Genomic DNA, 21,326 nt, shown 5'->3' with positions numbered 1-21,326 from the left:
TTCCTTAGAACAGAGGATTTTTCTGGTGTTTGAATTCCACCGCCTAGAACACAGTGTTGTTGCAACAAGACGAAGTTTTCAACGGAGGTTTAATGTAACCAAAGGACCGAAAAGCGATACAATAAAGGATGTTTGAAAAATTTCAACGGACTGGGAACGTGACGGATGAACGTGCTGGAAAGGTAGGGCGACCGCGTACGGCAACCACAGAGGGCAATGCGCAGCTAGTGCAGCAGGTGATCCAACAGCGGCCTCGGGTTTCCGTTCGCCGTGTTGCAGCTGCGGTCCAAATGACGCCAACGTCCACGTATCGTCTCATGCGCCAGAGTTTACACCTCTATCCATACAAAATTCAAACGCGGCAACCCCTCAGCGCCGCTACCATTGCTGCACGAGAGACATTCGCTAACGATATAGTGCACAGGATTGATGACGGCGATATGCATGTGAGCAGCATTTGGTTTACAGAAGAAGCTTATTTTTACCTGGACAGCTTCGTCAATAAACAGAACTGGCGCATATGGGGAACCGAAAAGCCCCATGTTGCAGTTCCATCGTCCCTGCATCCTCAAAAAGTACTGGTCTGGGCCGCCATTTCTTCCAAAGGAATCATTGGCCCATTTTTCAGATCCGAAACGATTACTGCATCACGCTATCTGGACATTCTTCGTGAATTTGTGGCGGTACAAACTGCCTTAGACGATACTGCGAACACCTCGTGGTTTATGCAAGATGGTGCCCGGCCACATCGCACGGCCGACGTCTTTAATTTCCTGAATGAATATTTCGATGATCGTGTGATTGCTTTGGGCTATCCGAAACATACAGGAGGCGGCGTGGATTGGCCTCCCTATTCGCCAGACATGAACCCCTGTGACTTCTTTCTGTGGGGACACTTGAAAGACCAGGTGTACCGCCAGAATCCAGAAACAATTGAACAGCTGAAGCAGTACATCTCATCGGCATGTGAAGCCATTCCGCCAGACACGTTGTCAAAGGTTTCGGGTAATTTCATTCAGAGACTACGCCATATTATTGCTACGCATGGTGGATATGTGGAAAATATCGTACTATAGAGTTTCCCAGACCGCAGCGCCATCTGTTGTTGAAAATTGTAACTACTGTAATTTAGAAAGTTTGTCTGCCTGAAAATGTACTGTTGTCCCAAGCATATTGCAACAAACGGTGCATTTCTATCGCTGCTCGTTTAGTTTTTATTGCCGTTTCAAATATACCGGTCATTTTTGAAACACCCTGTAGTATCATTGATGCCACGGCTAGCATTCCGGATCGGCGTGTGTGTCAGGCAGTTCGGGGGCTTCGGACGGAGTAGCGAGGTGGTTCGCAACGCAAGGGCTGGCCGGGACTGCTGGCGGCGTGCAGGCACTGTCGGATCGAGGGGCTGTAGCCGACGACCGAACCCAGGGGTAGCTGAAGCGCCGACCGACTGACTCACCAATCCGCCTAACGTCCGATCACCGGCTCAACGATGGAGTATTTTTAGGCAAGGGCGAAGAGACGGACAGCACTAAGGCCTTTAGAAAAACACCCAAGGCCGAAGGGAACACTAGAACCGACGTAGACCTCCCAAAAACATATGCACAGTAGAATTCAAGAGGCTGTCGAACTACAAGCCGTGTCGGACAGCATCAACACGACGAGGGAAGGTACAGTGGCGGAAAAGTACGCTAACCTCCAGGGCAGGTAACTGGGGCGTTAGCGGCCACAAGGCAGAAAATACCGCTGGCTGCACTTCACTAATAAGAATAATACTAAATCGAAACTAACATCAAGGAGCAGAAAGCGGCTAATGACTGCCGCCAACCAGACAGACTCCACTTGTTGCGACTGGTCTCACCGACACTGGGAGCAGCAACATGCAAACAACAGCGAGATCTCCAACAGTGGAGGTTTCAGTACTTGTGACGGTTCACTCAACTTCAAATGTCCTGGCTGCCTGTCTCACCGCTTACACAGCTGTAGTACCTTCCTCAGGTCGATCCAGGGAGCACTGTCTGTGGATCACTCCGCCTTATTTGGACCCACTCCGCCTTATTTGGACCAGTTGTCATAACTGTTTAAATTTTACCCTAACGTTTTAACATGTTTTTGCCTTCCCCACTTGTAAATCCGGCCTTCAGCCGTTAATTGTTTGTAACACTGCTTGTGGCCTTCAGCCGACAAATTATTTTCAGTTTTCTCTTAGTAAGGCCTGCAGCCGTCACTATAGCCTGTTGCAGTTCGTTAAGACTGTTTAAAAGGGTTTTAGTATTTTAACATGCAACTGCGTTCCTTACTTGTAATTCAGGCCTTCAGCCGTTGTATATTCTTGAAATTGTTTCTGGCCTTCAGCCGACGAATAATTTTGAACCTTCTGAATCAGGCCTTTAGCCATTGATTGTGTGTAATATTGCTGTGACCTTCAGCCGACAATAACTTGCAATTCTTCTAATAAGGCTTTCAGAGGCCAGTGTTGTAAAATCTTCTAGAAATGATTGTAGAGATTTTTTTTTTCTTTTCATAAAGTGTACGTGTTTTCTGTGCAGCCAACGGTAACTGGTTAGGCCCTGTCCACACCTTTCCTGCTTTCCCTAAGACCCACGTTTGAGTACCTACGAAGATGAGGAGTCATGCCGACTTCAGCACGGAGGACGTCTGCACTAGGATTCTACGTTGGAGATAGATGGTGCGAATAGCCCGATCGAGGTGGTTCCGCGGAATCTCGACTGGGTTGAAATCCGGGGAGTTTGGTGACCAGGGGAGTAAAACTAATCCTGGTGCTCCTCGAGCCACGCACGTACACTGCGAGCTGTGTGACACCGTGTGTCGTCCTGGTAGATGGCACCGTCTCGAGGGAAAAAATGCATCTAAGGCTGGACATGATCCCCAGGGATACACGCATAACGACGGAGTCAACCATGGAGCCAGGAATACATTCCACAGACCATAACGCTTCGACGATTGCTACAGGGTCTTTGCTTTCAGACGTTCCACGCCTTACACGCAATCGGGCATCTCCCTGATAGAGTATGAAACGTGATTCATCTGAAAAGGCCACTCAGTGCGGTATTGGCGCGCAGATTAAAGCCTTCGTCGCCGACGAACAGCAGTCAGCATGGGTGCATGAACCGGGCGCCTGCTGCAGAGGCCCGCACGCAGCAACGTATGCTGGACAGCCGTTGACACTATTGGCAGCCCTTTGGTTCATCTAGCGGGTCAGTTGCTCAACAGTTGTATATCTTTTCGCCCTTACACATCTCCGCAGGCGTCGTTCACCCTGTCATTTACAGCCAGTGGTGTTCGACAGTTGTTTCAGTGCCGGTTTTAGACAGCGCCATTTTACCGTGCACGGTATACTTAACCACTACGGTAAGCGAACAGTTTACAAACTTAGCCATTTCGGAAATGCTTCCAGCCTTGGCCCGAAAGCCAATGATCATGCCCATCCGATGTCAGATAAATCGCTCCGTTTCCGCTACACTGATTCCCTTGTCTTCCCCCCCCCCCCACCTCCCCCCTCCCCCCAACACGTTTCATATACAGTCCACTGCTGATGCTGTTACCTGCCATCTGTGAGTGGTTATTACACGTTGACTTCGGAAGCAGGCGGTGGTCGTATTAATGTGACTAGACCGTCAACTGTATCAGTAAGCCTTTATGTTTTAATTGAGAACATGCGTGGTCTAAAATTATTTCATTTCAGATCTCTCCTTCACGGTGCGGCAGCTTTGCAAGAGCAGTGACCGGCTTATCCTTAAATGTGGCGGCAAGACTTGACTCCATAGAGGAGAGGCGCCAGCGGAGGAAGTGTAGGCTGCGGCTGGTTGTTGGGGTATAGTTAACAGGAAGTCGTTACCGTGGTGAGAGTTTGGGCAGCAGGCAGGGCACGACACGGCACGGCACAAAGTGTGGAGGGAGGGAGGCAGCCGGCAGCGCCAGGCACCGTTGCGCCTGTCACGCAAGTGCGTGCACGCGCGGCGACGCCAGACCACGGCCTTTATTAAACATTCCTCTCGCTCCCTCGTGGTAGCGAGACAACATTACGACACGGCGAGGACTGCTAACTACTGGTGCAAGTAATGAGGGCGTCGTACGACCCCGCGCGAAACCCACTCTACTAGTGACGGAGGCTCACGGCAATGGTGCACATCACAACACAATACGGTGTAGCGATGAAGTCCTCAAGAGAGTGCAGCGAGAAGAGCACATACAAACGAGGTTGCACTTCATACAATATACGATCAGAGTGGGTTCAAATGGCTCTGAGCACTATCGTCCTTAACTGCTGTGGTCATCAGTCCCCTAGAACTTAGAACCACTTAAACCTAACTAACCTAAGGACATCACACACATCCATGCCCGAGGCAGCATTCGAACCTGTGACTGTAGCGGTCACGCGGCTCCAGACTGTAGCGCGTAGAACCGCACGGCCATTCCGGCGGCGATCAGACTGGGTGTGTGTGTTGTCCTCCTCATTTCATCGTCATCATCATTCGTGACTTGGCTAGATTGGACTGCGTAAAAAACTGGGACTGTAAAAAAATTGGGACTGTAAGGGCGCTGATGACCACGCAATTGAGCGCCCCACAAACCAAGTATCATCATCATCATCATCATCATCATCATCATCATCATCATCATCATCATCATCATCATCATCATCATCATCATCATCATCATCATCATCATCATCATCATCATCAAAAGTGTCTGGACAATAGTGACCATTAATGTGTGTGACACAGTTCGTCTTTATGACTGCTTTAACTCTCCTGGGAACCCTTTTAATGAGGTGTTGGAAAGTCTGTGGAGGAATGACAGCCCATTCTTCCTTAAGAGCCGAAACCAGAGACGTTAGTGATGTTTGGATGCTAGGGGTCCACAGCGAAATCGATATCCTACGTCAACCTAATGGTCTTCCATTGGATTCAGGGACTCTGGTTAGATAAAACTATTTCAAATATGTTATTTTCCACAAAACATTGCCTCACAGATGTTTATCTATTACAGGGTCCACTATCTTCCTGACTGAATTGTTGTCACGCAACTGTTCGTCTACTGTACGGAGTACACAATGCTGAAATGTATGTTCACACCCTTACACACTTAGCGGTTTTCAAGCACAATAAAGAGACGACACCCTAGCCGCGAAAAATATCTCATACCGTAATACCACCCTATCTGTACTTCACTGTTGGCACTACGCAGGATGACGCGTGTCTTCTCCAGGCATTCACTGAACCGTAACCCTTCCGTCGTATTCGAGCAGGGTACAGTGCGAGTCATCACTCCGTATCAATCGTTTCCAGCCATTCACTATTCAGTGGTGACGCTCGGACAGGTATTTGCTAATGGGTGACAGGTATCAGCAACAGTAGCTGGACAGAGTGTATATAGAACCCTGAACCTCTGCATTTGTAGTCTGGTTGTTACTGAGTCTTACAGTATCACATAGTATTCGTATATCCGTACTCTATCGATGTCATATTTTCCATCCCAAAGGTCTTTTTAGTGCTGAAGAAAACAGACTAATTTTGGTGTTCAAGCCTGAAGGTGGGGTCGGCAACGACTCAAATAACTGCAGTTAAGTGGCAGGATGCCGCCTGGCAACGCAGCACCGCCTTACGGATTAGGCCACACCGCCAATCACAGACACCGAGATTCACTGAGCGCGACAGCTTAGTGCAGCTGTCAATAGTCGGAAGATTTGTTTTGAACACTATAATGCTTCCCTATGCACGGTCGTCTTAGAGGTGGTATGCCGTTGTTGGGATGTGATAAACCTGTCGGTTAAAACCAATACCGGTATTTTAGTTCTGAATAACCGGTATTTTTCGGCATATGTACCGTCACGGTTATAACAGGTGTTTTCGTTCTTACTAATAACCGGATAAAAAACCGAAATATCAATTAGCCATAGCAGCAGTGCTATTTTTTTTCGTTTTTAAACACACCTTTTTTAAAGAACGGGTAATTTTCGTTCGTAAAATTTGCACTGCTTTGAAATATTGCGTTTTTATAGAAAATGGGAAAAGCGAATAGTGATATTTGAACAACAACGCCAACAGAAACGAGTAATGAACACATGGCATAAGAATTGGTACGGCACTTCTTAAGACAATAATGTACCTGTTACCGTGTGGTGTGGCCTATTAGATGGTTGGTAGTGTGCAAGACTTGCTCCGTATCTACAAGTATAGGTACTTTCTTACTACCGTCGTCTGACATCAGTTATTATTACAGAACAGCACCATTCACAGTGTGGGAGTGATTTTACGAAGCCCGGTATCAATGAACAAGAGGAGCCAGAACCAACTTGTGACACCATTTAAGGAGAGAACGTAAACCTTGACAGTTCAAAGTTCATTCATGGTTTACAATAAAAATATAAAGCAGCTGATCTGCTGCCTGTGCCTACATAACATGCCTGTACCTGCTTTTAGCCCCTGAAAGCTGACAAATAAGAAAAAGAGTGTCATCCAAAGTCAGTTTTCACACTTTAGCACTAACTATTCTTAAGGTCGAAATATTGCTATGATCCCCGAATACAATACGGTGTTTGAGCAGAGCTTCAAAAAATTTAGGATCAGTAGGAGAATAATGATTATTCTTTTGTAGTACTCTACCACTTTTCACTTTTCGAGAAAAGCTGCAAACGGTGGATAGACTTTCTTTCATTCGCCTGTTTAATATTATATTTTGACAGTATGTGAAGTCGAAGTAGATACTCCGTGCGAATTGGTATGGGTGGAGGTTATATTAACAGCCGAACTAAGTTGATAATTGGCTCCTTCTACCGACCCCCAGACTCCGATGATATAGTTGCGGAACAGTTCAGAGAAAATTTGAGTCTCGTAACAAATAAATACCCCACTCATACGGTTATAGTTGGTGGGGACTTTAACCTTCCCTCGATATGTTGGCAAAAATACTTGCTCAAAACCGGTGGTAGGCAGAAAACATCTTCCGAGATTGTCCTAAATACTTTCTCCGAAAATTATTTCGAGCAGTTAGTCCACGAACCCACGCGAATTGTAAATGGTTGCGAAAACACACTTGACCTCTTAGCCACAAACAATCCAGAGCTGATAGAGAGCATCATGACTGATACAGGATTAGTGATCACAAGGTCGTTGTAGCTAGGCTCAATACCGTTTCTTCCAAATCCACCAGAAACAAACGCAAAATATTTTTTTTTTTAAATAGCGGATAAAGTGTCACTAGAAGCCTTCCTAAGATACAATCTCCATTCCTTCCGAACTGACTATGCAAATGTAGACGAGATGTGGCTCATATTCAAAGATATAGTAGCAACAGCAATTGAGAGATTCATACCTTATAAATTGGTAAGAGATGGAAGTGATCCCCCGTGGTACACAAAACAGGTCCGAACGCTGTTGCAGAGGCAACGGAAAAAGCATGCGAAGTTCAGAAGAACGCGAAACCCCAAGACTGGCTAAAATTCACAGACGCGCGAAATTTGGCACAGACTTCAATGCGAGATGCCTTTAATAGGTTCCACAACGAAACATTGTCTCGAAATTTGGTAGAAAATTCGAAGAAATTCTGGTCGTATGTAAAGTACACAAGCGGCAAGACGCAGTCAATACCTTCGCTGCGCGGTGCCGATGGTACTGTTACCGACGACTGTGCCGCTAAAGCGAAGTTATTGAACGCAGTTTTCCGAAATTCCTTCACCAGGGAAGACGAATGGAATATTCCAGAATTTGAAACACGAACAGCTGCTAGCATGAGTTTCTTAGAAGTAGATACCTTAGGGGTTGCGAAGCAACTCAAATCGCTTGATACGGGTCCAGACTGTATACCGATTAGGTTCCTTTCAGATTACGCTGACGCAATAGCTCCCTACTTAGCACTCATATACAACCGCTCGCTCACCGATAGATCTGCACCTACAGATTGGAAAATTGCGCAGGTCGCACCAGTGTTTAAGAAGGGTAGTAGGAGTATTCCATCGAACTACAGACCTATATCACTGACGTCGGTTTGCAGTAGGGTTTTGCAGCATATACTGTATTCAAACATTATGAATCACCTCGGGAACGATGTATTGATACGTAATCAGCATGGTTTCAGAAAACATTGTTCTTGTGCAACGCAGCTAACTCTTTATTCGCACGAAGTAATGGCCGCTATCGACAGGGGATCTCAAGTTGATTCCATATTTCTAGATTTCCGGAAAGCTTTTGACACCGTTCCCCACAAGCGACTTCTAATCAAGCTGCGGGCCTATGGGGTATCGTCTCAGTTGTGCGACTGCTTTCGTAGTTTACTGTCAGGAAGGTCACAGTTCGTAGTAATAGACGACAAATCATCGAGTAAAACTGAAGTGATATCAGGTGTTCCCCAGGGAAGCGTCCTGGGACCTCTGCTGTTCCTGATCTATATAAATGACCTGGGTGACAATCTGAGCAGTTCTCTTAGGTTGCTCGCAGATGATGCTGTAATTTACCGTCAAGTAAGTCCGAAGACCAGTATCAGTTGCAAAGCGATTTAGAAAAGATTGCTGTATGGTGTGACAGGTGGCAGTTGACGCTAAATAACGAAAAGTGTGAGGTGATCCGCATGAGTTCCAAAAGAAATCCGTTGGAATTCGATTACTCGATAAATAGTACAATTCTCAAGGCTGTCAATTCAACTAAGTACCTGGGTGTTAAAATTACGAACAACTTCAGTTGGAAAGACCACATAGATAATATTGTGGGGAAGGCGAGCCAAAGGTTGCATCTTCTAACTGTCCTGGCAATGAAACGCAACAAGTCCACTAAAGAGACAGCTTACACTACACTCGTTCGTCCTCTGTTAGAATATTGCTGCGCGGTGTGGGATCCTTACCAGGTGGGATTGACGGAGGACATCGAAAGGGTGCAAAAAAGGACAGCTCGTTTTGTATTATCACGTAATAGGGGGGAGAGTGTGGCAGATATGATACGCGAATTGGGATGGAAGTCATTACAGCAAAGACTTTTTCGTCGCGGCGAGATCTATTTACGAAATTTCAGTCACCAACTTTCTCTTCCGAATGCGAAAATACTTTGTTGAGCCCAACCTACATAGGTAGGAATGATGATCAAAATAAAATAAGAGAAATCAGAGGTCGAACAGAAAGGTTTAGGTGTTCGTTTTTCCCGCGCGCTATTCGAGAGTGGAATGGTAGAGAGATAGTATGATTGTGGTTCGATGAACCCTCTGGCAAGCACTTAAATGTGAATTGCAGAGTAGTCATGTAGATGTAGATGTGTCTTGAAATTGAGGGGGTTAAAAATTTTCAGTCTTTGTTCGATTTCTATGTTTATTGCAGGAAGTAATAGCAATAAAAACATGAAACAGGTTATTTCAGGAACAGGTTATTTGAGCGGTTTTAATAGTATGGTTAAACTGGCATTAAAAAAACGATATAACCGAAAACCGATTGTTTCAGTGATAACCACCATCCTTATAACATTGGCTTTCTCTGACCCTTGAACTGACCTACCCCCCAGTTATAGGGGGACTGCTAACTCGGCATTTTTCTCATCAACAAAGATAGCCGGGGAGGGGGGGGGGGGAAGGAGTAATAGGTGACAGCTAAAAACCCAAGGATTAAGAAACGTGACTTAGCCTGTTGCTCACCTCTATGAGCGTGATGAGCAGGATGAAGAGGGGCGGCGGGCAGCACGTGTAGTGATCGGCGTAGTACTTCCGGTCCCGCTCCTCCGTCAGGAACTCGTCCGCGATGATGCGCACCATCCTGGAACACAACACGCCATTCACGTGTCACACACACGAAGACAGGCCGTCACACGTGAGTATCAGTAACAGTTCCCCGCTTCAGGTAACAGTGGCGACAAAGGTAATCTACAGGAAACAGTGTAGAGATACTGATTTCGGTCGTGACAAAATCTCCGGTTAATCGTAAATTTGCTAATTCTAAAACTAGAAAAAAAAATAAACATTCCCAAAACCCTGAGGGTAAATTTTACTGGTTTTTAAATGCAAGGATTACTGTGTCTCGTAGAACTAGGGATCTTAAGTCCCTTATGTCTAGCATGTTTGAATAGTAGACAGTAAATGTGTTCGGCAGAGATAATATAGGACAGTTCTCTTAAATAAGCATACTTGAAATACAGGGTGTTCAGAAATTCTCGTTACAGACTTGTAGAGGGGTGTGACTGTGTAATATTTTCAATAGGAATGTCCGGAAAAGTACCGTTTCGTTCTACGACAGTTTCAGTTCGGGTTTTTATCTCATCCACTTCTGCTTGAGGAATTGAAGCACTAAAACTTAAACTTACATGTTTGCATTATTCCAAAGCAATAAAGAATACAGCAGACAGTTCGTACAGAACATTATGTTTAATGTATTAATACAACAAACGTGCTTAAGTGATAAATGGAGGTTTCGTTACGTTTCCTTTCGAATTGTTACCTAACAACTGCACTGAGTCACGCCTTATTCAGTTCATCAAGCGGAAGTGGATGAGTTAACCATCTGACTTGAAACCGCCTTAGAAGGGAAAAGCTACTTTTTCCGGACATACTGTACTCACTACCCTCTACAAGTCTATAACTGGAATTTCGGGACACCATTTACATGTAATATGCTAATTTACAGTGAAACTTTACGATTTCAAGATTTATATATAGACAGTTTAACACTAAAAATAAACATTCAAATTATTCAACCATACTTTTTGCATTCCTGTTAACTTACACATGTTCACCGTGACGCCCTCTAAAACCGATTTCTGCGTACACCAGAACGGAGTCCATGGTCTGTACCTTCATACTGTACAAGCTGAGTCTTCGGATTTTATATCTTCCTACCCCAACACTAAACTGTTTAATGGGTCCACAGTTTTTCAGGTTAACTCAAAGCCTTTTTAAGTCCTTTCAGACTGCATGGCTAAAAATAAGGAGGAGGAGGAGGGGCCGTTACAAGAATTTGACATTAGCCAGGTACCACAAATGTAGACAAACACGGGGACTAAACGAGACCCAAATTAGACAGGACGTTTCGGGGAGAGATAGAGAGAGAGAGAGAGAGAGAGAGAGAGAGAGAGAGAGAGAGAGAGAGAGAGAGAGAGAAGCAGTTATTAAAATAGTATAGCGATTAAACAAGTTTTTTTTATTTCATATCAGATGCGACAACCACAAATTTATTGAACGACAATTACACACTCTATATTGGCTGCATCGTACATTATTTCATACGCCTGTGGGATGAACTTAGATTGAAGGGGCGACAGCACTTCGCCCAGTTCCAAATGCGCAAGACACAGTCGTCAACAACTTTTTGAACTTAAATTTTTCCATGTAGCTCCGCTTTCACCCAAATGATATCACTATGTCCCTTTTCAAGTCCACCTATTTCAAAAATCGGTTTAAGTTTCGCAATCACGTATTTTGGGATCACTTTGTTTTCTGGACATTGTATACAGCAATTTGGTCCTGGATTGTTTGTAATGGAGCACCTCACCCACTGCCTGGATGGGTTACAATTCTCTCTCCTCCCCCCCCCCCCCCCCCTTCACGTCGATAGCAGTTATCAACGACCCAGGATCAAATTGCCTAAGTTAGTCGAATGTATCAGCTTTAATAGACAATGTCCAGAAACCTAAATGATCCCAAAATACGAGCGTGAAAATTAAACCGATTTTTGAAATACCAAGACGCGGTCAGGAAGAAAGTGGAATAATGTGAATCAAGCGGGAAATTTAAGCGCAAAAAGAATTACTGAATAATTTTTCCATTCTTCCATAAATAATTCGTGCCAGTATTTTGCAAGTATGGCCTATTAGACTAATATCTCTAATATTCACACCTGCCAGCATCTGCTATCTTTGGAATTACTACATTCATCTTGAAATCTGTGAGTATTGCGCCTGTCTCGTATCGTGTACACCAGATGGAATCATTTAGTCAAGGCTGGCTATTCCCACTTCAAGCTAAATTTATCCTGTTGGTGTGTGAAACAAATGATCATACATAAAAATTAAAATTTCTGTCCACGCGTATTGTACACAATTTTTACGCTTTTAAACGTACTACTGTCTGATGTAGTGGGCCATTTCACGTTAAACAGTTTTAGATTTAAAGAGATAAATTGCACTATCGGAATGTCAAATCACCTACGCCATCATCCATTACCTCTGACTACCTGTGCAGCATAATTTTACGTACAAAACACTGGAAAGAACACTAGATCTATTTTTAAACAACTGCACTTTTTATTTAGTTTTTGTTGTTTCACTGTGAAAATATTGTATGTTTACTGAACTGCCATCAGCTGCGGTAGCTTCAGTGGAACATTACCACGGTGCAAACAGTACTGGTCAGTATTCCTGTTGCTGTGGCCTAGATCGCTTCTTCCGCTTTTGTCAACAGACACGATGGCTCATGGTGTATCTGTTATACAGCACAATGCGTTGGTGCATAGCGCATATATGTAACTACAATTTCAGAGGTAGGGATTGTTTTCGTATATTTCAATCGATTTTATTTGACAGCTTTGAATTGCAAACATAATTGTGACAAAGCGTCTCGCATTAGTAACTGATGAAGACACTGGTGTCTATTATATGGCATGTACTCTTACAAGTGTTATGCAACAACTAATTTCGTTTATTAGTTATACAGGGTGATTCAAAAAGAATACCACAACTTTAGGAATTTAAAACTCTGCAACTACAAAAGGCAGAGCTAAGCACTATCTGTCGGCGAATTAAGGGAGCTATAAAGTTTCATTTAGTTGTACATTTGTTCGCTTGAGGCGCTGTTGACTAGGCGTCAGCGTCAGTTGATGCTAAGATGGCGACCGCTCAACAGAAAGCTTTTTGTGTTATTGAGTACGGCAGAAGTGAATCGACGACACTTGTTCAGCGTGCATTTCGAACGAAGTATGGTGTTAAACCTCCTGATAGGTGGTGTATTAAACGTTGGTATAAACAGTTTACAGAGAATGGGTGTTTGTGAAAAGGGAAAAGTTCTGGACGGTCGACAGTATCTGGAGATGTTAGAGAATTGGCTGTTCCCTCAGCTCGAACAAGAAGCACAACAATTCATATTTCAGCAGGATGGAGCGCCACCACATTGGCACTTATCTGTCCGTAACTACCTGAACGTCAACTACCCGAAGCGATGGATCGGCCGCCAGGCAGCCCGTGACAGAGCTCTTCATCACTGGCCTCCAAGAAGCCCTGATCTTACCCCCTGCCATTTTTTCTTATGGGGGTATGTTAAGGATATGGTGTTTCGGCCACCTATCCCAGCCACAATTGATGATTTGAAACGAGAAATAACAGCAGCTATCCAAACTGTTACGCCTGATATGCTACAGAGACTGTGGAACGAGTTGGAGTATCGGGTTGATATTGCTCGAGTGTCTGGAGGGGGCCATATTGAACATCTCTGAACTTGTTTTTGAGTGAAAAAAAAACCTTTTTAAATAAATACTCTTTGTAATGATGTATAACAGAAGGTTATATTATGTTTCTTTCATTAAATACACATTTTTAAAGTTGTGGTATTCTTTTTGAATCACCCTGTATTATGAATACTGACCTGTACCTTCTGTATACCTTCAGCTCAGAAGATGGCCATTTAACTGGTCGAAACTAGTAATCGTTGTACCCCTCCTTGCGATGTGGGTAAGTAAAATGTTTCCCAAAAGGAGACTACAACACTATAATACAGCCGAGGCGTAAATGGAATTACTTTTGACTTATTTTTATTTACACAGCCTTGATCACATTGTATGGACCTAAAACAGTTTACTGATTTCGACTCTTCCGAGTCATCAAGGGAAGCAGTATCTTGTTACAAAAGTAAGATGTCTTAACTGTCATCTAACGCCCATCTTTGTCACTTCATGCATGACGATGATTTTGTGTGATAAAATCAAAAATCCTCGACCGAAAAAAAGAGAGAATCAAAGGGATTGACAACATTTTGCAATAAACTCCCAGCATCTTTTATTGTCAGCAGCAAACGATGTAACAGAACTTTTTCTAGAGTCCTTCGCTACGACGTGTAGGGCGTTTCTATACGAAAAATGTGAAACCCGCAGTTTGTTTTTTGAAAGACAATTTTGAAGAGCGGAACCTAGCAGAGCCTCTACTTTGCAGGTACGGAGGGAGGGCATGTCGCGCACAGTAGGTGTGTTAAGCAGCGTCGCAGCCGGTGCGGACAGGTCCTGGGCTTTAGCAGAAACGTGTCCTCGAGCGTCGGACGCAGCTGCGTGGGGCGGCGGTGGGCGGCAGGGGCCCCCGGGGGGTGGCGGCTCGCCGCCGTTATGCAGATGCCGCTCCGTCTTAAGGGGAAGCGTCTGACGTTGGGCAGGGTTTGCAACTTCCAACAAAATACACTACAAAAATTACTCTTTACGCACAGGTAAACTGTCGTTTTGCTCTTAACGGTCTCGACAGGCACTGCAAATCGTACTAATGACATTTTTCTACTCAGGCTGTCACTGGATGAAGTGCAACTTCTGCGTAGGCTCCGCACAGCATCGATAAATCTACGGAACAATTGGTTTCCGTCGGACTATTATTTTAACTTAGTTCTTTATTTAGGACTAATAGGAATGACACTCCGTTCGAAACAAACTAAGTGCACAACAGATGTAGATACATCTTTCTCATTCACAGTACACAACAGAAATCACATGCTAAACACAGTTACGAATGGTTATCAGTTTATACAACTACCGAATAGCTATCCACGCATCACGCACATAAACATGGCGGAACTGTCTGGCCGCCTCCTGACGTTTTCCCATTTCCTTTTAAGATTTCTTGGGTTTTCTGTGACTGCCTATACATCTATAATAAAGGCATTACGTTGTCAGTGTCAGCGTCATCGTCGTTCTATTCGGCCTATGCTGAGCCTTGATAAACCCACGCTGATAAGCCAAAAAGTTATGAAAACTTGCTTCACGGTGCACTGCCCCACTTTTGTAATACAGAACAGCAGTTTTTCTGCGTAGCATGGATCTGACAAGTACTTGGTAGTGAATGAAAAATCTTGATCCATTTGTTCTGCAGAGTTTTATTTAGTCCACTATTGGTTTCGGTTTTTATGTTAAGCCGTTGTCAAGTGTTTCCGAAACAGCCATTAATATGATTGATATATTCATGTATATAATTAAAGATTAAGAATGTCTTACATATGTATATCTACAGACAAACTATGACACTTAGAGTACAACTCTGGTAGACTTAAAATCTTCCTTGTCTAAGGATATCTTGAGAAAATGGTCGTCCCAAGACTGTGTAATTCCTAACGTAATTACCGTTTGCGTTTATGAAGATTTATATTCGCCATGTTCAAAAATTCTAATTTGTATATTTCATAAGAGGCTAAATATACCTTCTGTGAAAATAGCTGCAGTGGACGGGGCATCTCCGTCAAGTGTACAATTATGTTATTAGCGGACAAAAGTTGAAATACACGGAACTGCGAAAGTTGTTGGCACAGCTTGGATTCAACGTGAACTGCTTACAGAGCATATTTGCAGACATCTAGGTATAATACAGATACAGCTACGACTTTACGGAGTAACTTTAAAGAAGTTGTCAATGAGGAAGTGCCAGGCGTCCAAGTATGCATTGCTCGTCGAACCAATTTCCTTTTGGATTTTTCAGGTCGGCCTATTTCTTCAAAAATGTCCATGAAGTATTCCTTTCAATATTAAGCACTGTGTGATTTTCTTGTAGAAGGTGAGCCGCAAGGATGGATTTACTGCTTATACTTTTTTCTTTTTCGTGCTGTATGTTCTTTGTAACGTGTTTTAAAATTCCTTCTTGTTTGTCGAACTCAGCTAGCTCTACAATCACAGCAATGAATTTTATATAGACGCTATGGGATCAAAAGTATCCCGACACCCCCAAAAACATACGTTTTTCCATGTTAGGTGCATTGAGCTACCACCTACTGCCAGGTACTCTATATCAGCGACCTAAGTAGTCATCAGACATCGTGAGAGCAGAATGGGGCGCTCTGCGGAACTCGCGGACTTCGAGAGTAGTAAGGTGATTTAAGGTGATTGGGTGTCTTCTGTCTTACGTCTGTAGGCGAGATTTCCACACTCCTAAACACCTCTAGGTCCACTGTTTCCGATGCGATAGTGAACTGGAAACGTGAAGGGACACCTACAGCACAAAAGCGTACAGGCCGACCTCGTGTGTTGACTGACAGACCGCCGACAGTTGAAGACAGTCGTAATGTGTAATAGGCAGACATCTATCCAGACCATCACACAGAAATTCCAAACTGCATCGGGATCCACTCCAAGTACTACAACAGTTAGGCGGGAGGTGAGAAAACTTTGATTTCATGGTCGAGTGGCTGCTCATAAGCCACACGCCACGCCGGCAAATGCCAAACGACGCCTCGCTTGGCGTAAGGAGCGATTGAACAGTGGAAAAACGTTGTGTGGAGTGGCGAATCATGGTACACAATGTGGCGATTCGATGGGAGGGTGTGGGTATGGGGAATGCTCGGTGAACGTCATCTGTCAGCGTGTATAGTGCCAACAGTAAAATACGGAGGCGGTGGTGTTATGGTGTGGTCGTATTTTTCGTGGAGGGGGGGGGGGGGGGGGGGGCGGCTTGCACCCCGTGTTGTTTTGCGTGGCACTATCACAGCAAAGGCCTACATTGATGTTTTAAGCACCTTCTTGCTTCCCATTGTTGAAGAGGAAATTCTGGGATGGCGATTGCATCTTTCAACATGATCTAGCACCTGTTCATGATGCACAGCCTGTAGCTGAGTGGTTACACGACAATAACATCCCTGTAATGGACTGGCCTGCACAGAGTCCTGAGCTGAATCCCATAGAACACCTTTTGGATGTTTTGGAACGCCGACTTCGTGCCAGGCCTCACCGACCGACATCGATACCTCTCCTCAGTGCAACACTCCGTGAAGACGGCTGCCATTCCCCAAGAAATCTTCCAGCACCTGACTGGATGTTCATCTGCGAGAATGGAAGCTGTCATCAAGGCTAAGGGTTGGCCAACACCATACTGAATTTCAGCGTTACTGATTGAGGGCGCCACGAAATTTTAAGTCGTTTTCAGCCAGGTGTCCGGATACTTTTGATCACGTAGTGTACCACTGTTCTGGTATAAGTAATGAATTACACAGTCTTGAGACATCCATATTCTCAGCAAGGTTCAAATCTACCAGATTTGTACTTATACATCTTTTGGACGTTACTTCCCTACTGTAAGTTGTATCATCTATCTGTGCATAGGTACATATGCAAGCCTTATTTTCTCATCTTCAGTTATACATATACCATATTTATCGCACATGTATATATCATATTTATAGCAGTTTCAAAACCACTTGACAATAACTTAACACACAAGCCGAAACCTATAGTGGACTAAAAGTTCTATAGAGCAACTCGAACGGTTGTTTCATTTAATAAGCAAACAGTTGAGACGCACATTGAGAAACTAAAAAGTCCCTGGTAGGTTTACGGGCGTATGTGGCACCAGACGTTTGCGGAGAGACTGTAAAATGCCTGAAATAATGGGCCATTGGCTTGCGGGGCGGACATGGCGCCTGATAACGCGCCACAAGGATTCCACTGGTTTCAGATCAGATTTGACGAATTCAGTGTCAACAACAACAACAACAACAACAACAACGACGACGACGACGACTTCACTATCTTATTCTCCAAACCATTGTAGCGCGACTGCTATCCTTAGGGAAGACGCCATCGCCGGTTTGGCAGAAGATACCGAGCGCAAAGGGATGCCGGTGATCTGTAATAGCAATCATGTTGTCCACAGCTGTCATGGCGCCTTCGATAACTACCACAGGGCCCGTAGACGCCCAGGCATATGGGAATTGTCAGCTAAATACCATGTACTGGTATAGTCTGGGAATTCTGAAACAATCGGGGAATTCTGGGAGGCTTTACTTGAACTGCTATTTTCCTACAAAAAGGCTCGCTTCTGGATCCTGAGCCACGTAAAGAGAGGAAGAACGAGAAACGGCACTAGAAAAGAAACTGGCACCAGGAAAAAAAATGCATCAGCAAAAAACCGCAAAGAGCAGAAATGCACATGAAGGGTCAACATTTTGACGGCGTAACCGACATCCAGACGAACGTGGCGCGTTATCTGAGCAACATGCTAAAGGAGGACTTTTCTGACTTTTATATGGTCGTACGAACTTTCTGTGTGCGCAGGGAGGGAAACTATATTCACACTCTAAGCATTAAATCCCATCTTACCGTTTCTCTATTTTTCACAAATCCCCAGTCTCTGAACGTTTTGAACTAGGGAGGTTCATAAAGGTTTTCACTGTGAAGCGCTCGGATTCACCTCTGGCTCAGCTCCCAATCAGGCTAGTTACCTCGCTACAGCTTTCACAGTACCAGCTGCTCAGCAACTGATGCTGTTTTTTCTTTCCCGCAAAGTGACAGTACGCCGTGAAGAATACTAAGGTATAGCTCAAGTTCCGCTTCCCGGCCCCACCAATGGCATCTTTGGATGAGATCAGCACACTGCTCGCGGTAATTGTCGGATTTCAAATGTGTGTGAATTCCTCAGGGACCAAACAGCTGGGGTCATCGGTCCCTGGACTTACACACTACTTGAACTAACTTACGGTATGGACAACATACACGCCCATTCCCGAGGGAGGACTCTAACCTACGGCAGGACGGGCCGCGGGATTCGGGTCATGGCGTCTTTAAACGCGCGGCAATTGTCGGATTTCTTGACTACTTGGTCAGTGCACCCCGTTCCAGTCCTCACACCGTGAAAAGATTCCTGGCAGTACCTAGAATCGATCCTGGGTCGCGCCGACCACTCAGCTACGGAGACCGACTCGAAAATAATGCTTGTGAAGTCGATGCTACTCGCGAAAGCTCGCGTTTACAAATTCTGTGGATCTTCAGACATATAGTTTATCAAGCGAAAAAAAGTCGAACACCACAAGATAATGTAGAGTAATAAAATTTCTGGGATACGTGAGGTAACAAATTTAATTGATTAACGTCGCAAAACCACAGGTTAATGTAAGCGCGAGGTAAGCCACTGCAAACGTGAAATGCTGGTACGTTAATCACCCGTGTAACCGGCAGAATGTTGAGTGCAAGCATTGTGTTGTCATAGGTGTCGGATGTCAGTTTGTGGGATGGAGTTCCATGCCTGTTGCGCTTGGTCGTTCAATACAGGGACGGTTAATGCTGTTTCTGGAAGCAGAGCGGCACGTTTCGCCTCGGGATCGTTTAGTCGGCATGACAGTTTTACTGACACGCTCAACAAACTCCACTGGCAGAAGTTACAAGAGAGGCGTTGTGGATCACGGACAGATTTACTACTGAAATTTCGAGAGAGCACTTTCCGGTAAGAGTCGGGCAATAAATTATCTCCCCCAATATACGTCTCGCTTAATGACGAGAGAAAATTGGAGAACTTAGAGCCAATACAGACGCTTACCGACAAACATTCTTCCCACGCGCTATTCACGAGTCGAACTGGGTTGGAAGGTTACGTTAGTGGTACACAAAGTACCCTCCTACACACACCAGAGTATGCTGTAGATGTAGATGTAGGTGACTCTGGAGTTGCCTGATGATGGCCCTTGTGAGCTCGATAGGACACAAGGCAAGTCAACGTGTCGACAGTCTATCTATAGAGCATGTCTGATTACAACAGCGGTATGTGAGTGTTATCCTGTTGGACAACACCCCCTGCAACGCTGTTCACGAATGGCAGCACAAGAGGTCGAATCACCAGACTGACGTACAAATTTGCAGCCAGGATGCGCGGGATAACCACGAGAGTGCTCACGCTGTCATACGGATGCGCACTCCAGACCCTAACTCCAGGTGTAGGTTGAGTTTGTGTGGAGCACACAGACAGGTTGGTTGCAGGCCCTCAACTGGCCGCCTCCTAACCATCAAAAGGCCATCGATGGCGCTGAGGCAGAACCAGCTTTCATCAGAAATCACAGCAGAGCTACACCCTGACATCCAATGAATTCTCGCTAGACATCATTGAAGTCGCAAATGGTGGTTGTTTGAGGTCAGTGGAATGCACGCTATAGGGCGCCTGGCTCGGAGTTGTCCTTGAAGTTACCAATTTGTAACAGTTAGTTGTGTCACAGAGATGCCAACTGGTGCTCAGATTGCTTGTGCAGATGTACGGTGCGCCGGAGCCATAGGCCGAACAGGGTGGTCTTCGCTCTGGGTCGTGGCACGTGGTCGTAGACAGACCTGTCTTCTAACGCTCGTAGAGTCCCGTGGCCACCGCTGCCAGCAAACATGTACAGAGGCTACATTCCTGCGAAAGTCTTTCTGCAATACTGCAGAAGAAACGTCCAGCTTCTAGTAGCCCCAGAGCCACTCTTGTACGACTGGTGCGAAATCTGAATACACATGATCTTTCAGATGTAGAAACATGCCTACCAACTACACTCCTGGAAATGGAAAAAAGAACACATTGAAACCGGTGTGTCAGACCCACCATACTTGCTCCGGACACTGCGAGAGGGCTGTACAAGCAATGATCACATGCACGGCACAGCGGACACACCAGGAACCGCGGTGTTGGCCGTCGAATGGCGCTAGCTGCGCAGCATTTGTGCACCGCCGCCGTCAGTGTCAGCCAGTTTGCCGTGGCATACGGAGCTCCATCGCTGTCTTTAACACTGGTAGCATGCCGCGACAGCGTGGACGTGAACCGTATGTGCAGTTGACGGACTTTGAGCGAGGGCGTATAGTGGGCATGCGGGAGGCCGGGTGGACGTACCGCCGAATTGCTCAACACGTGGGGCGTGAGGTCTCCACAGTACATCGATGTTGTCGCCAGTGATCGGCGGAAGGTGCACGTGCCCGTCGACCTGGGACCGGACCGCAGCGACGCACGGATGCACGCCAAGACCGTAGGATCCTACGCAGTGCCGTAGGGGACCGCACCGCCACTTCCCAGCAAATTAGGGACACTGTTGCTCCTGGGATATCGGCGAGGACCATTCGCAACCGTCTCCATGAAGCTGGGCTACGGTCCCGCACACCGTTAGGCCGTCTTTCGCTCACGCCCCAACATCGTGCAGCCCGCCTCCAGTGGTGTCGCGACAGGCGTGAATGGAGGGACGAATGGAGACGTGTCGTCTTCAGCGATGAGAGTTGCTTCTGCCTTGGTGCCAATGATGGTCGTATGCGTGTTTGGCGCCGTGCAGGTGAGCGCCACAATCAGGACTGCATACGACCGAGGCACACAGGGCCAACACCCGGCATCATGGTGTGGGGAGCGATCTCCTACACTGGCCGTACACCACTGGTGATCGTCGAGGGG

General features: G+C 45.5%; 1 protein-coding gene across 2 annotated transcripts in view; it reads right to left on the bottom strand.

Moving 5' to 3' along the window:
• LOC126162975 (protein rhomboid) overlaps positions 1-21,326 on the bottom strand; it is a 322,344-nt gene that overhangs the window by 63,955 nt on the left and 237,063 nt on the right. For both annotated transcript variants that reach the window (XM_049919823.1, XM_049919824.1), the window contains exon 3: positions 9,634-9,751. In XM_049919823.1, coding sequence (XP_049775780.1) covers positions 9,634-9,751 — 118 coding nt within the window. The remainder of the gene's footprint in view (positions 1-9,633; positions 9,752-21,326) is intronic.

This window comes from Schistocerca cancellata, chromosome 2 (assembly GCF_023864275.1).
Source record: "Schistocerca cancellata isolate TAMUIC-IGC-003103 chromosome 2, iqSchCanc2.1, whole genome shotgun sequence".
Taxonomy (NCBI): Eukaryota; Metazoa; Arthropoda; class Insecta; order Orthoptera; family Acrididae; genus Schistocerca; species Schistocerca cancellata.
This window is presented reverse-complemented; position numbering and strand designations above follow the sequence as displayed.